Here is a 12,957-nt window from a genome sequence, read left to right as displayed (position 1 = left end):
GCCCATGAATCAGGATATAGTCACATGTATGGCCACTTCTCCTCCCAAGCAAAGGGCACAACCAGGTGCACTGCCCGAAATTCTGCCCACCGGGAAGATTTCCCTTCACTATTGTCTGTCAGGGATGTCCTGAAGGGACTACAGTGCCGTAGCTGTCCACTTCTGGGTGCTGTCTGCACACCGTGCAGAAACATCCGTAAACTGGGCCCTAGTCTTCTCTTCCTCTGTCAACTGATCATAGGGAACTAACTCCTCATGAGCCCAAAGGTGCAAGTTGGGAGAGAGAAGGCAGGGTAGCAAGAGTGGGGAGCATGGGCATTTGAGCCATTTCTTCATATATCGTACTTGTGCCTTTAGAGCCTGCCCAGGCTTGATCACATACATACCACTTCCATTTGATGATGAAGTGCTGCTGTGCATGCCCAACTTTATGGTTCGGTGGTTTAGATAAGACCTAGTTCATGATGAGCGATTCAGTTCATATGGCAATTTAGTGGCCCATGGTCAAATGGTCAGTTTCCACGAAAGCCCAGTAGCAGGCCAAGAGCTGTCTCTTAATAGGAAACTAGTTATCTGTGGATTATGGCAGAACCATATTTCAAAATCTTAAATGTTTGTGCTGCAATTCACCTACAGAGGCTTGCCAAAGGCCCCACACAGCATCCCTGTCTGCCACTGACAACCACCACTGGATTTGCTGGGTCATATGGCCCAAGTGGCAAAGCAGCTTGCACAGCAGTCTGGACCTGTTGCAGAGCCTTCTACTGTTCTGGGCCCTACTGAAAATCAGAAGCTCTTGGGGCCCCTTTGTAAATAGGCCAGCATAACACACTCAAATGAGGAATGTGTTGCCTCCAAAATCCAAGTAGGCCCAGAAGGCCATCTGTCTCTTTCTTGGATGTAGAAGGGCCCAGATGCGACAACTTATCCTTCATATTAGAAGGGGTATCTCAACATGCCACATATCACTGACCCCTAGAAATTTCACTAAGGAAGAAGGTCCCTAAATTTTAGTTGGATTTATTTCCCATCCTCTAACATACAAATGTCTTACCAATGTCTAGAGTAGTTGCTACTTCTCATTCACTAGGACAAATCAGCATAATGTCATCAATGTAAAGGACAGCTGTCATAGCTTGTGGAAGGAAAAAATGATCAAGATCCCTGCAAACTAAATTATAACATAGGACTGAAGAGTTGATATACCCCTGAAGTATAACTGTGAAGGTGTATTGCTAACCTTACCAGCTGAAATAAAACTGCTCTGGTGGGTCTTATGGATAGAGATGGAGAAAGGGGCATTTGATAAACCAACAGCTACATACTAGCTACCAGAGGATGTATTAATTTGCTCAACCAATGAAACCACATTTGATACAGCAGCTACACTTGGAGTGATCACTTGGTAAAGCTTATGATTAACCACTGTCATTCTTCCAGATTCATCTGTCTTCTGCAGAAGCCAAATAAGAGAGCTGAATGAGGGATACAGTGGGAATCACTACCTCTGCATCTTTCAAGTCACTGATGATGGTACTGATCTCTGCTATCCCTCTAAGGATGTAGTATTGCTCTTCGTTGGCTGTTTTCCTAGGTTGGGGCAGTTCTAATGACTTCCTCTTGGCTTTGCCCATCATAGTAGGCCTCACTCTACAGGTCAGAGAACCAGTGTGGGGATTCTGCCAACTGCTAAGTATGTCTGTTCTAGTTATCCATTCTGGAACTGGGGAAATAACTGCAGGATGGGTTTGGGGATCCACTGGATCCACTGTAAGACAGACCTGAGCTAAAATTCTATTGATCACCTGACCACCATAAGCCCCTGTTCTGACCGGAGGGTCACACTGACATTTTAGGTCTCCTACAATCAGTGTCAGTTCAGAGCTAGTGTTCAGTAGTCCCCAAAAGGTCTGATCATTTCCTTGTCTCTAGTGCACAGTTACCCTGATAAAAAGCAGTAGGTTCCTTTGGGGAAGGCTGGGAGAAAGATTAACAGGATAAACTTTTAGTAGTATAATCACTTTCTCAAGGAAACTTTGCCTCCCCTTCATTCAGAGGGTTCTGGGTCTATAAACTGCCTCAAGTCTGGGAATGGATTGAGGGGCTATGATTCTCTATTTTTAGGATTCAAGTTAGACTTCTGTTCACTTCACCTAGAATGTTTCTGCTTATACAGATCAAGTAAGAATTTAGTAGGCTTCCCACCTACTTCACTTCCAGGAACACCATGATTAAGCAGTGCCATTAGGTCTGCATGAGTCAGGCTATTCTGATTGTTGTTTTAACTCTGCGGTCCATTAAGGTAACCGCACCCACCTTGCCTTTAACAGTTGAGTGCCACCAAATGGCCCCTGATACTCCAGGACCCAATTATTCCCATTGCATTTAAGTTTTCCAATTAAGTGGCTGTGGTTCCCACTGTAAGGTTTGGTCTATAGAGAAGAGGGATCACAGAGCTCTTAAAGGATGCTGGGGCTCCCCTCACCAATTTATTTCTCAAAGTATTGAGAAAGACATACCTTTCTTAAAGGTATGTCTGACCTTCCCAGCATGGGTGAGCAGGTATTAAATGACAAATCCACTCTAGCATTCCAATCTCCCTAAGCCTTTGAATCCTTTCCTCTACATTAAACCAGGGGAGGTCAGGCATCTCCAACTCACTCAGGATAGGCCATCTTTTAATCCATGTTTCAGCCAACCAGCTAAACTGTTAGAGCCCTTCCTAACTCCTTAAGCTGGAACATTACATTCAGAATCTCTGCTTAGTGAACTTTTATCAATAAATTCAGTCTGATCCAACTTTATGTTACTTCCACCATTATCCTACCCCCTTAATATCCATTCCTATGCATATTCCCTATGGTTCTGCTTGTATAAATTAGAAAACTCAAACAGTTCTTTTGTGGTATAGCATACCTCCCCATGGGTCACACTGTGCATCTCACCTTTAGGAGCCCGCTAGGACTTGAAGGGGTGGTGGGATTGGGTGTTGAGAAGAATCAGCATTGTCTGGCATGGGAACTGCCTCAGAGAAACCCATTACTATTTCCTAGGGCAATGCAGGGTGAGTTCCCTTAGACAAGGTGGAAAGGCCAATGCCACCCTGAGTGGGGATGGCACTTTTGCCAGAGGTAAGGAGGCCACTTCCACTGGTAAAAAGACTCGTCAGAATTTAGGGGCTCAATGTCCCCAGCTTCATCAGGGACTTCATCAGAGTCTTCCCACCTCACGGGATCCCATTCTTTTCTGATCTATGTCCTTGCCCTTGCTTTTACAGCAGACACCCTGTGTCGTGGGGAGCTCAATTTTCATTGTAATTCAGCCAATTACAGGATGAGGTTGTGCATTTAATTTTCAGAAATTTCAGCCCTGCAACTACAGGCTAGAAGGCTCTCCTTCAGGGCACACCTAGAAGCTCTTAGATCGTTTATGAAACACTTTTGAGCTGGAAATTCAAATCCCTGAGCTCATCTTTTTCTTTCTCCACTTTGTCCAGAGACATTAGGAGCAAGTCATTATATGCCTTAGTTTTCCAAAAGTGTTTGGGTATCATATATGGAATCACTTGGTTCCTTGCTTCTTATAAATGGTTGATTAGGAGTATTCAATGCAGATAATTTGTGTATCTCTATAAACAGATCATGCCGTGGACGATCTATGCTCTCTTTACTATTAGAAATAGGGTAATTAGCATTATTAAATCTAATCAGACTCGGCAGCCAATTGCCAAATCCCCAAAACCAATTCAGAAAACTCATCCTTAAAATTTTGTTCCTCTATACACTCTTAGCGCCAAAATTTTTCTGTCCTAGTCCCTTCTGGCTGCTGTAACAAAATACCAAAATCTGAGTGGTTTTTAAATGATAAATTTATTCCTCACAGTTCTGGAGGCTGGAAAGTACAAGATCAAGGCACTGGAAGATTCAGTCTCTGGTGAGAGCTTACTTTCTCGTAGACAACTGTCTTCTTGTTGCAACCTCACATGGTAGAAGAGGTGAGGGATATCTCTGGGGTCTTTTTTTATAGGGGCACTATCTCATTTATGAGGACTCTTCCCCCATTAACTGACCACCTCCCAAGGGGCCCACCTTCTAACACCACACCTTGGGTGTTAGGATCTCAGGATATAAGTTTGGAGAAACAAAACATTCACATCACAGCAGCATATACCCAGGCCTGGCCAATCAGCATAACCCATTCTCTGGCAATATATGATTCATGGTCTAATGAGACTTTAGCTCTTGTTACTGCACTGCAGCACTGATAAGATACAAGATTAAAGGTGTTGCAGCCACCATGCTCGCATAGGAGACAAGCCTTCCTGAAAATAAAATCAAAACAGACAAAGGCTAAGCCAAGAAAGGGAGAAACAAGTTCCGGAGGACATTATTTAGAACTTTGATTCACTGTGCCTGAAGCCAGGTCAACCCTTAAGCCTTTTCAATTTCAAAGACCAAAAATTTTCCTTTTCATGTAAGTCAGTTTGAGCTGAGTTTCTGTCTTAGGCAACAGAAACATTCGGCAGATAGATAGAATATTGGAAACACCATCTTCTTGGCTGCAAGTTGAGTATCAAGTTTCAGTCTACATGAACACTCAGAGCTGCATACTGGAGTCAGGCAGTCTCCCCAGACTTACGTGCCTGTTTTGCTAGGTAGGAGAGAAGAAATTGCACTACAAGGGCTAGGGCATAGGATCTGAGAGAACATGACAAACAGTCTCAAACTTTGTCTTTGCAAACAGATTTTAAAGGACTTTGGTTGTTCCATGTGTCTCGGAGTTCTTAACCTCAATTACCACATTTTCCAAGCAAAGAATATCCAACATATGCTCCAGCATCTTTGTGTTGCTATGGCAACAGATATGCCCCCCCCCACACACACACACACACAGACACACAACTCCCACCCCAGTTTGCAGCAAATTGGCAGGTGACCATTTACAGAAGACCAGCAGGAGCTAAAGAAATTCAATGACAGAAGATAGTCACTACTTACTTTGGGCAAGCTGTCAGCTGTCAAGTCTAAGTGGGTAACAGGACCAGTGATGGAGACAAAGCCAATGGGAGAAATTTCAGGAAGGGGAATCAAAGCAGGAACAAAGTAAGAGAACTAGGGGTGATGGCTGCATTGGGGTATGCTGAATGCAGTTCACTATTGGGCAATGAAAGACTGTGAATGGTGGAAAGCCTTCTCAGCTAGGACAGTTTCAGCTGCATGTAAAAGAATGCCCCCAGGGTCAGGCACGGTGACTCATGCCTGTAATTCTAGCACTTTGGGAGGCCAAGGTAGGAGGAGGGCTTCAGCCCAGGAATTCGAGACCAGCCTGGGCAACATAGGGAAAACCTATCTTTACAAAGAAATAAAAAATTAGCCAGGTGTGGTGGCATCCAGTTGTAGACCCAACTACTTGGGAGGCTGAGGTGGAAGGTTGCTTGAGCCAGGGAAGTTAAGCTGCAGTGAGTGAGACATGATCGTGCCACCACACTCTGGCCTGGGTAACAGAGCAAGACTCTGTCTCAAAAGAGAAAAAAACAAAAATAAAAAAGAAGGCTTCAAACAATAAGACTTCGCCAAAAAAAAAAAAAAAAAAAAAAAAGCTTCTTATCCCATCTACCCAGCTTGGGGATAAAAGGACTGTGAGTGGTCTCAGCAGCTCATCAGCATCATCATGGACCCGTAGTTCTTTTAAATCTTCCACTCTGCCATGCTCAGGATGTCAGCAATATGTCCCTCATTGACCCAAAAGGGCTGCCACAACTCCAAGCATATGTCCTTGCACAAAAATGCCCAAGAGGACAAGGGAAGGGATGTTTCTCTCTTATCAGAAAGGAAAAATCTTTCCTAGATTCTTTCCCAGGTCTTCCCCTCAGTTTCCATTAGTAGGATTGGGTCACATTCTCATTCAGCAGCTACAAGAGAGCCAGGGAAAGGAAGTATCAGGCATTTTTAGCTTCCAGCACGAGAGGTAGCCTCTGCCGGAAAGATGAAGTCTGTGAATGGCTGCTGGGTAGGCCAATCAACAATGTATCCCAAACTTAAAACACATTTGTACCAAAACTTTTGCCATATCCTTTTATCACCCTTACTATCATTCACTTAATATTGTCCTCAAATCAATTTATCTTTTGTTTAACCTAAATACCTTTACTTAGGTAGGAAATTCTATATCCTTACCACAAGCGCAAAACCATTACTAGATACGTTTTTCCCAATCCACAGTAAAATACATTTATAATGATTAAAACACAAATTTTTTACACATTTTACCTACAAGCATCTCTTGTCCCACTAGCAGTAGTCATATTTTGAGATTTACGGTAGCAGGATAAATTCATTTCCTCCTCATTCTTGGGCCCTGATATTAAGAACACCTTAACAAGCAGGGTACAGTGGCTCAAGCCTGGAATCACAACAGTTTGGGAGGCCAAGGCGGCAGGACTGCTTGAGCCCAGGAATTCGAGACCAGCCTGGGCAACATGGAGAGACTTTGTCTCTTAAAAAATAATAATAATAGGCTGGGCACGGTGACTCACACCTGTAATCCCAGCACTTTGGGAAGCTGAGGCAGGCAGATCACGAGGTCAGGAGATTGAGACCATCCTGGCTAACCTGGTGAAACCCTGTCTCTACTAAAAATACAAAAAAAATTAGCCGGGCATGGTGGCAGGCGCCTGTAGTCCCAGCTACTCGGGAGGCTGAGGCAAGAGAATGGCATGAACCCAAGAGGCGGAGCTTGCAGTGAGCCGAGATCGCACCACTGCACTCCAGCCTGGGAGACAGAGTGAGACTCCATCTCAAAATAATAATAATAATAACAATAATAATAATAATAATAAAGAACACCCTAACAAAGTACCATAACGTGCACTGTAAAGTACCACCAAAACTACCTTTTTGCAGCCACACTACCAAGTAGGCCCTTGCCTATCACCTTCCGTGCGCCAGCTTTCAAAGTGAAGATATTAGCAAACTCATAGTAGACCAACTAGCTGGTTTCCCATCCATCCACACCCTCTCTCAAATGTTTTGTTTCGTTTTGTTTTCCACTAAAAGGAAAACTGTCTCAAAAGCTATAGGGACCACCACATGCCTTAGAGTGAGATCTTCTGCACTTACTCGTCTAAGAATGCTCACTCACATTTAACCACAAGGCAGTATTGACTGTGGACAGAGAAAAGTGATCGATGCCCGTTACTTACATCAGAGGCTGGACCCTTGTCAGCGCCAGGGCAGGAGAATGTGACAAATTCATGGCACCGCTTGTGCACCACAAAGCAGCAAACTGCAAAAGAGAAAATCAGGTTGGGAGGAAGGGAAGAAGGAAAGCGGAGAGGAGGAAGAGAGAGAAAGGAAGGAAGAGATCATTAAACTTGAACATCACCAACAAGTAAAGCCTTTATGCCAAAATAAACAACAATGTCAGCTTCTTCAGCTTGTCCTTTGCTGAAGTCAAACTCTTGGGTACATAGATGTTTCATCTTGCATAGGAGTTAAACTTCTAAAGTTAGCTAGGGTTAGAAAGATTCCATATGCTCAAAATTACACTCCCTTGAAGATCCCTTAAAGTGCCTGGTCTTCTATTGATTTTGGAACAGAATGTTGTTTCTTGGATCAGGTGCCAGATGAAGTAGTTGGCTTGTGTTTAGGTGTATAATGCATAAGAAATATGTATCTCTAAATCCTAGACTCACACTTAAGAGAGGTGTTCATACGATGAGGGTCATGCGGAAACAGAGGGAACAGGATGGTGGACTCATGCCCCATCTCACCAAAAGCAATGTCAATCTAATAGAAGAGTGGGAAAATAGGCAGCAACGTTTACATTGTCACTTCAGTAGTTTGCAAGCAAATACATATATACATGTATTTGAATTGGTGTGAATTTAATGCATCTAGGCTATGGCTCCCCTATTTGGAGGTTATATCACTCTGGGGGAGGTACAATGAAAGAATGTATACAAAATAAAACTGTTTTTTTTGTTGTTGTTGTTCAAATCATCTTTTGCAGTCTTGGTGTTCAAATCGTCTTTTACAACCTCAAGACTGTGTGTATCTGGAGGACGAGTGCCATGCTTCAGGGACCAGCTCAGAGCCTTTCTAAAGTGCATGCTTAGTAAACGAAAACAGAACAGGAAACCTCAAGGCCACCCATAGCGACACAATGAGTCTGGGTGACAATCATCTATGGTTGCTAAGGTCACAGAAAGATACCACTTGCCTACAGGGGAAAGCTCACTTCACTACCTATGAAGCACACTTGTCAAATAAGCAAACATGACTGGTTCAAGTCTCTTGATGCAACTACAGATTTACAGAAAATACAAGTCACAGAGGAACATATTAAATGACACCACAGGGATGCGATCAGCAACCACCGGCTCCCTACAAATACCCAGAATGTAGGAAAAAAAGGCAACCAATATGGTGTCTTCAACAAATAAACTACAAGAGGGGACTGCAGGTGGGGAGAAAATAAGAGGAGAAACATATATTTCAAGAAACATATCAACTAATTTTTTTATTTTATAAGTTCTGGGATACACGTGCAGAACGTTCAGGTTTGTTACATAGGTATACATGTGCCATGGTGGTTTGCTGCATCTATCAACCCGTATCAACTAAATTTAACATGTGGACCTTGTTTGGATTCTAATTGGAAAAAACCAAAAGTTTTAAAAAATGATAAGGCCATCAGGGAAATGGATATACTCACTTTCTAATGACATTAGGGAATTATTGTTACCGACATTAGGGAATTTAAAATATTTGGTGTGATAATGGTCTTTTTTGGTTATAGAATCCTTATATTTGAGGATACATTAAAATCTTTATGGATAAAATAATTTAAAATAATTCAGTATGCCAACGTGGGGATAGAAAGGGGAGGATTACAGATGAAAAAGAAATCAATCATGATAGGTCATTATTGAACTGGGTGATGCACACATGAGGATGCATTATACTAATCTGTTACTTTCATATATGTTTAATTTTTTCTGTAATATGTAAAGTTTTCAACAGAGGAAGAGATAGAGCAGTAGAGAAAACCCAAGTCATAAGAAATGGGAGTTGCAGGAGGGTTACAAGATTAAAATGTGCTGAGTCTTATATCCCTCAAAATATTATAGATATTGAGAAATTGCATATAAGGCATTATAAGTTTAAATATACGTGTTAACAATTAAGGATTAAAAATAAGAATAGGAACTGGGTGTGGTGGCCCACGTCTGTAATCCCAGCACTTTGGGACGTCAAGGCAGGAGGATCACTTGAGCCCAGGAGTTTGAGACCAACCTGCGCAACATAGTGAGATCCCATCCCTACAAAAAGTAAAATATTAGCCAGACATGGTGGTGCATGCCTGTAGTTCAGCTACTCCAGAGGCTGAGGTGGGAGGATCGCTTGAGCCCAGGAAGTTGGGGCTGCAGTGAGCCATGACTGCACCACTGCACTCCAGCCTGGGTGGCATAATGAGACCCTGTTTCAAAAGTAAGTACATAAATAAAAATATAAAAACTACTGTGTATTCCTTTTAAACCACTAAAAGGGAAAACTGGACAAAGGAAGACAGTCCAAGTACACCTCAAACAGCCTTCTTCATGCTCCAAGATCATATAAATATTACTCTTTGGAGTTTTTTTGTACTTTTATATGGCATCATTTCCACTTTAAACTCTGTGATCCATGTGTAATTTCTTGGAATCTGATGTGAAATGGGAATCCAATTTGCCATTTTTTCCCAAAGAGGTAACTAATTGTCCCAGCAGCCTTTATTGAATAATTCATCCCTTCCCCACTGATTTCAAATGCCAACTTTATTATATGTTTAATAATTATATACACTGGGGTCTGTCTTTGTGCCTTGTATTCTGTGCCACTGATCTGTCTTCTAGTATAGCAATATGGGCTTTAATTATAGTAGCTCTGTAATATGTTATATCTTGGCAGGGCAAGTCCTCCCTCATTATCCTTATTTTCAACATTTTCTTGGCTATCACTGCATATTTATTCTTCCAAGTAAACTTTAGAATCAGTTTATCAAGATTTTAAAAATACCAATGGAATTTTTATTGGGACTGTATTCAGTCAACTCCCAGTCTCCAAAAAATGATTGCGACTTTGATTGAAATTGTGTTAAATTTAGAAATTAAATTCAAGATAATTGACGCCTTGACAACAATGAGTCTTTCCATCAGGAAATGATTGTCCCCTTGCTGAACTCCTATTTTTTCCATATAAGTCCTACACATTTTCCCTTTAGTATCGTCTAAGGGAATCTTTTGTATGCTATTGTAAATTTGACATGTTTTCATTTTGTTTCCCAACTGGTCATTGTTTAAAAATAGGAAAGCAAATAGCTGTGCGCGGTGGCTCATGCCTGTAATCCCAGCACTTTGGGAGGATGAGGCAGGCAGATCATTTGAGGCCAGGAGTTCCAGACCAGCCTGGCCAACATGGTGAAACCCCATCTCTACTTAAAATACAAAAATTAGCTGGGCGTGGTGGTAGGTTCCTGTAGCAGTCCCAGCTACTCGGAAGGCTGAGGCAGGAGATTGCTTGAACCTGGGAGGTGGAGGTTGAAGTGGGCCAAGATCACGACACTGCACTCCAGCCTGGGCAACAGAGTGAGACTCCATCTCAAAACACAAAACAAACAAACAAATAAAAACAATAGGAAAGCAATAGATTTTTAGCATATTTATTTTAAAGCATTTTTTTAAAAACTCAAATAGCTTTTGTGGGGTTTTAGTTGCTTCCTTTGAGTTTTCCAGATAGAAAACCATATTACCCCAAATAATACTTTTATTATTCCCTCTTTTCCCTTTGTCATATTTGCATGTTTAACTTTCCCTTTTATTCAACATGGAAAGTAAAGAGATGACAGTATAGTCTCGCCCCATCCCTGAGCTTTCCCCAGCTTCACCTCCCTCTCCCTCTCTACACTTCAACCACACAGGAAAGTTTCCCACCTCTTCTCAAACTAACTTTTGGAATTTATATTTTCCTTGGAAATTATCCACAGTGTTCTTCTCAACGTGTTTAAATTGTAGCATCTTATCTGTGATGATATTATACTTTTTCTCTTTCTTTCTTCATATTGTATTGTTAGGTAGTCTCTCATTTTTTTTCCAGAAGTTTGTGTTCTTTCTTGTCTATTTTTATCATTCTATGATGTTAAAGAAGCAGATTATGATTATATTTATCAACTCTATCTGGTTTTATTCTTCTTTATTAATCGGCACTTTAACTTTTTTGTTCTATGTGCCTGTGATTGTATTGCTTACTTGTATTTGTATTACTTATTGATTGGGAATGTGAATTCTGGAGTCTGATGGCCAGGTGTACATCATGTGTCTATCATTTGCAAACTCTAAGACTAGGTACACCACCTCATCTTCCTGTACTTCGGTTTCCTCTCTGGAATATGACAGCGAAAACAGGACCCACATCACAGTGGTGTTGTCTGAACTAAATGAGTTATTCCATGCTCAGAACCACGCCAACCATATCATGACTATTCTACAAATGTCAGCTAATATTATCCACTATTCTTTTTAAAGCTTCTTGAATTGACTGCTCAATTAATTTATTCCCATTCCTCTTCATTAAACATTTAAACATGTTATGGCTGAAAACTTTTCTTTTAAGTACAGTTTTGGCTGCATTCTATGTTTTATATTTAGTCCCATCATCGTATCAAGTTTCTAAGCAGTGTATTAGTATAGTTTTAATTTATTCTTTAACCCAGAACTACTTAGGAAAGTACTTTCCCCCATTTTCAAGTAGCTGCTTTATTCTACAACCTTTCTTCCAAACATCCAAAATATCAGTTATTCCCCTTAAAAAAATATAAAAATTAGCTAGGTGTGGTGGCGGGCCCCTGTAATTCCAGCTACGCAGGAGACTGAGGCAGGAGAATCACTGGAACCTGGGAGGCGGAGGCTGCAATGAGCCAAGATCACGCCACTGCACTCCAGCCTGGGTGACAGAGCAAGACTGTCTCAAAAAAAAAAATCAGTTATTATCTTTTCATCTTTATCCCCTTTGGAGACAGAAGGGGTAAAGGTAGCTCATCTCTTGTCTCCTAGTGTCTACCACAATTCCTGGTACAAAATTGATATTCAGTAAATAAATGTTTGGTGAATGAATGAACCAAAAAATGAATATTATCAGTCATAGAAAAAGGAGAAAACACAACCAACTTAATGGTAGACGTAGCTCCTGGCTGATCCCCCAACATTCCAGCAGCATGAATATTTGTCAATCCAACCATTGACAAGGTCACTTTAGGTAGCCTTCCAATTACCCACAGAAATGAATAGTCCATCCCCAGTGAGGCGGAATCAATAAGCCAAGTGAACTCCAACATGATCTGCAGAGAAGCTGAGAACAGACTTTGAAAAACCTGATGAGTTTCTGGTGCAGGTAATTCCTTTACACTGTGTGTTTCTGAAAAGTTGTGCAAATCTAATTTCCCATTAACTAAAACACTTTGAAGAAAATAGTAGGGCTGCCTATTTAAAGAAATCAAATCCTTCTGTGGCACAAATAAACACCCCCTCATTTCTATTTGGCAAATTCAGAGTAAGACAAGTTTTTGTTTTTTTGTTATTTTTTAAAGAAGAGGCAACATTTACTGAGCTGTTGAAAAAATGTACTAGACCCTACTTTCAAACAGGTACCCAGTTAAGAGCCCAGAATCTCCAGATGCTTCCTAGTTTATTCAGTAACTCCTTGCTCTACAAAGGTTGAAAGCCTGCAGCCCTCTGACCCCAGTCTATAGCAAGGTTTTACTAGAACTACACAATGGGGTCTGAAACTCAAATGCTTAGGGGCCAGGTGAGCAATGAAAATGTCTGAAAGCGAGACAGGGGACTACACGCATGGCCTGTTTAAAAGGGGAAATTGCTACTCAGCTTCAGCAGAGAATGAAAAGCTGTCTCAGGCTCTATCC

General features: G+C 41.5%; 1 protein-coding gene across 2 annotated transcripts in view; it reads right to left on the bottom strand.

Moving 5' to 3' along the window:
* The window catches only part of LOC105485029 (protein kinase C beta), a 381,756-nt gene that overhangs the window by 224,065 nt on the left and 144,734 nt on the right, over positions 1 to 12,957 (bottom strand). For both annotated transcript variants that reach the window (XM_011747190.3, XM_011747191.3), the window contains exon 3: positions 7,202 to 7,284. In XM_011747190.3, coding sequence (XP_011745492.1) covers positions 7,202 to 7,284 — 83 coding nt within the window. The remainder of the gene's footprint in view (positions 1 to 7,201; positions 7,285 to 12,957) is intronic.

The sequence above is a fragment of the Macaca nemestrina genome, chromosome 18 (assembly GCF_043159975.1).
Source record: "Macaca nemestrina isolate mMacNem1 chromosome 18, mMacNem.hap1, whole genome shotgun sequence".
Taxonomy (NCBI): Eukaryota; Metazoa; Chordata; class Mammalia; order Primates; family Cercopithecidae; genus Macaca; species Macaca nemestrina.
Note: the sequence above shows the minus strand (reverse complement) of the source record. Positions and strands in the feature narration are given on the sequence as shown.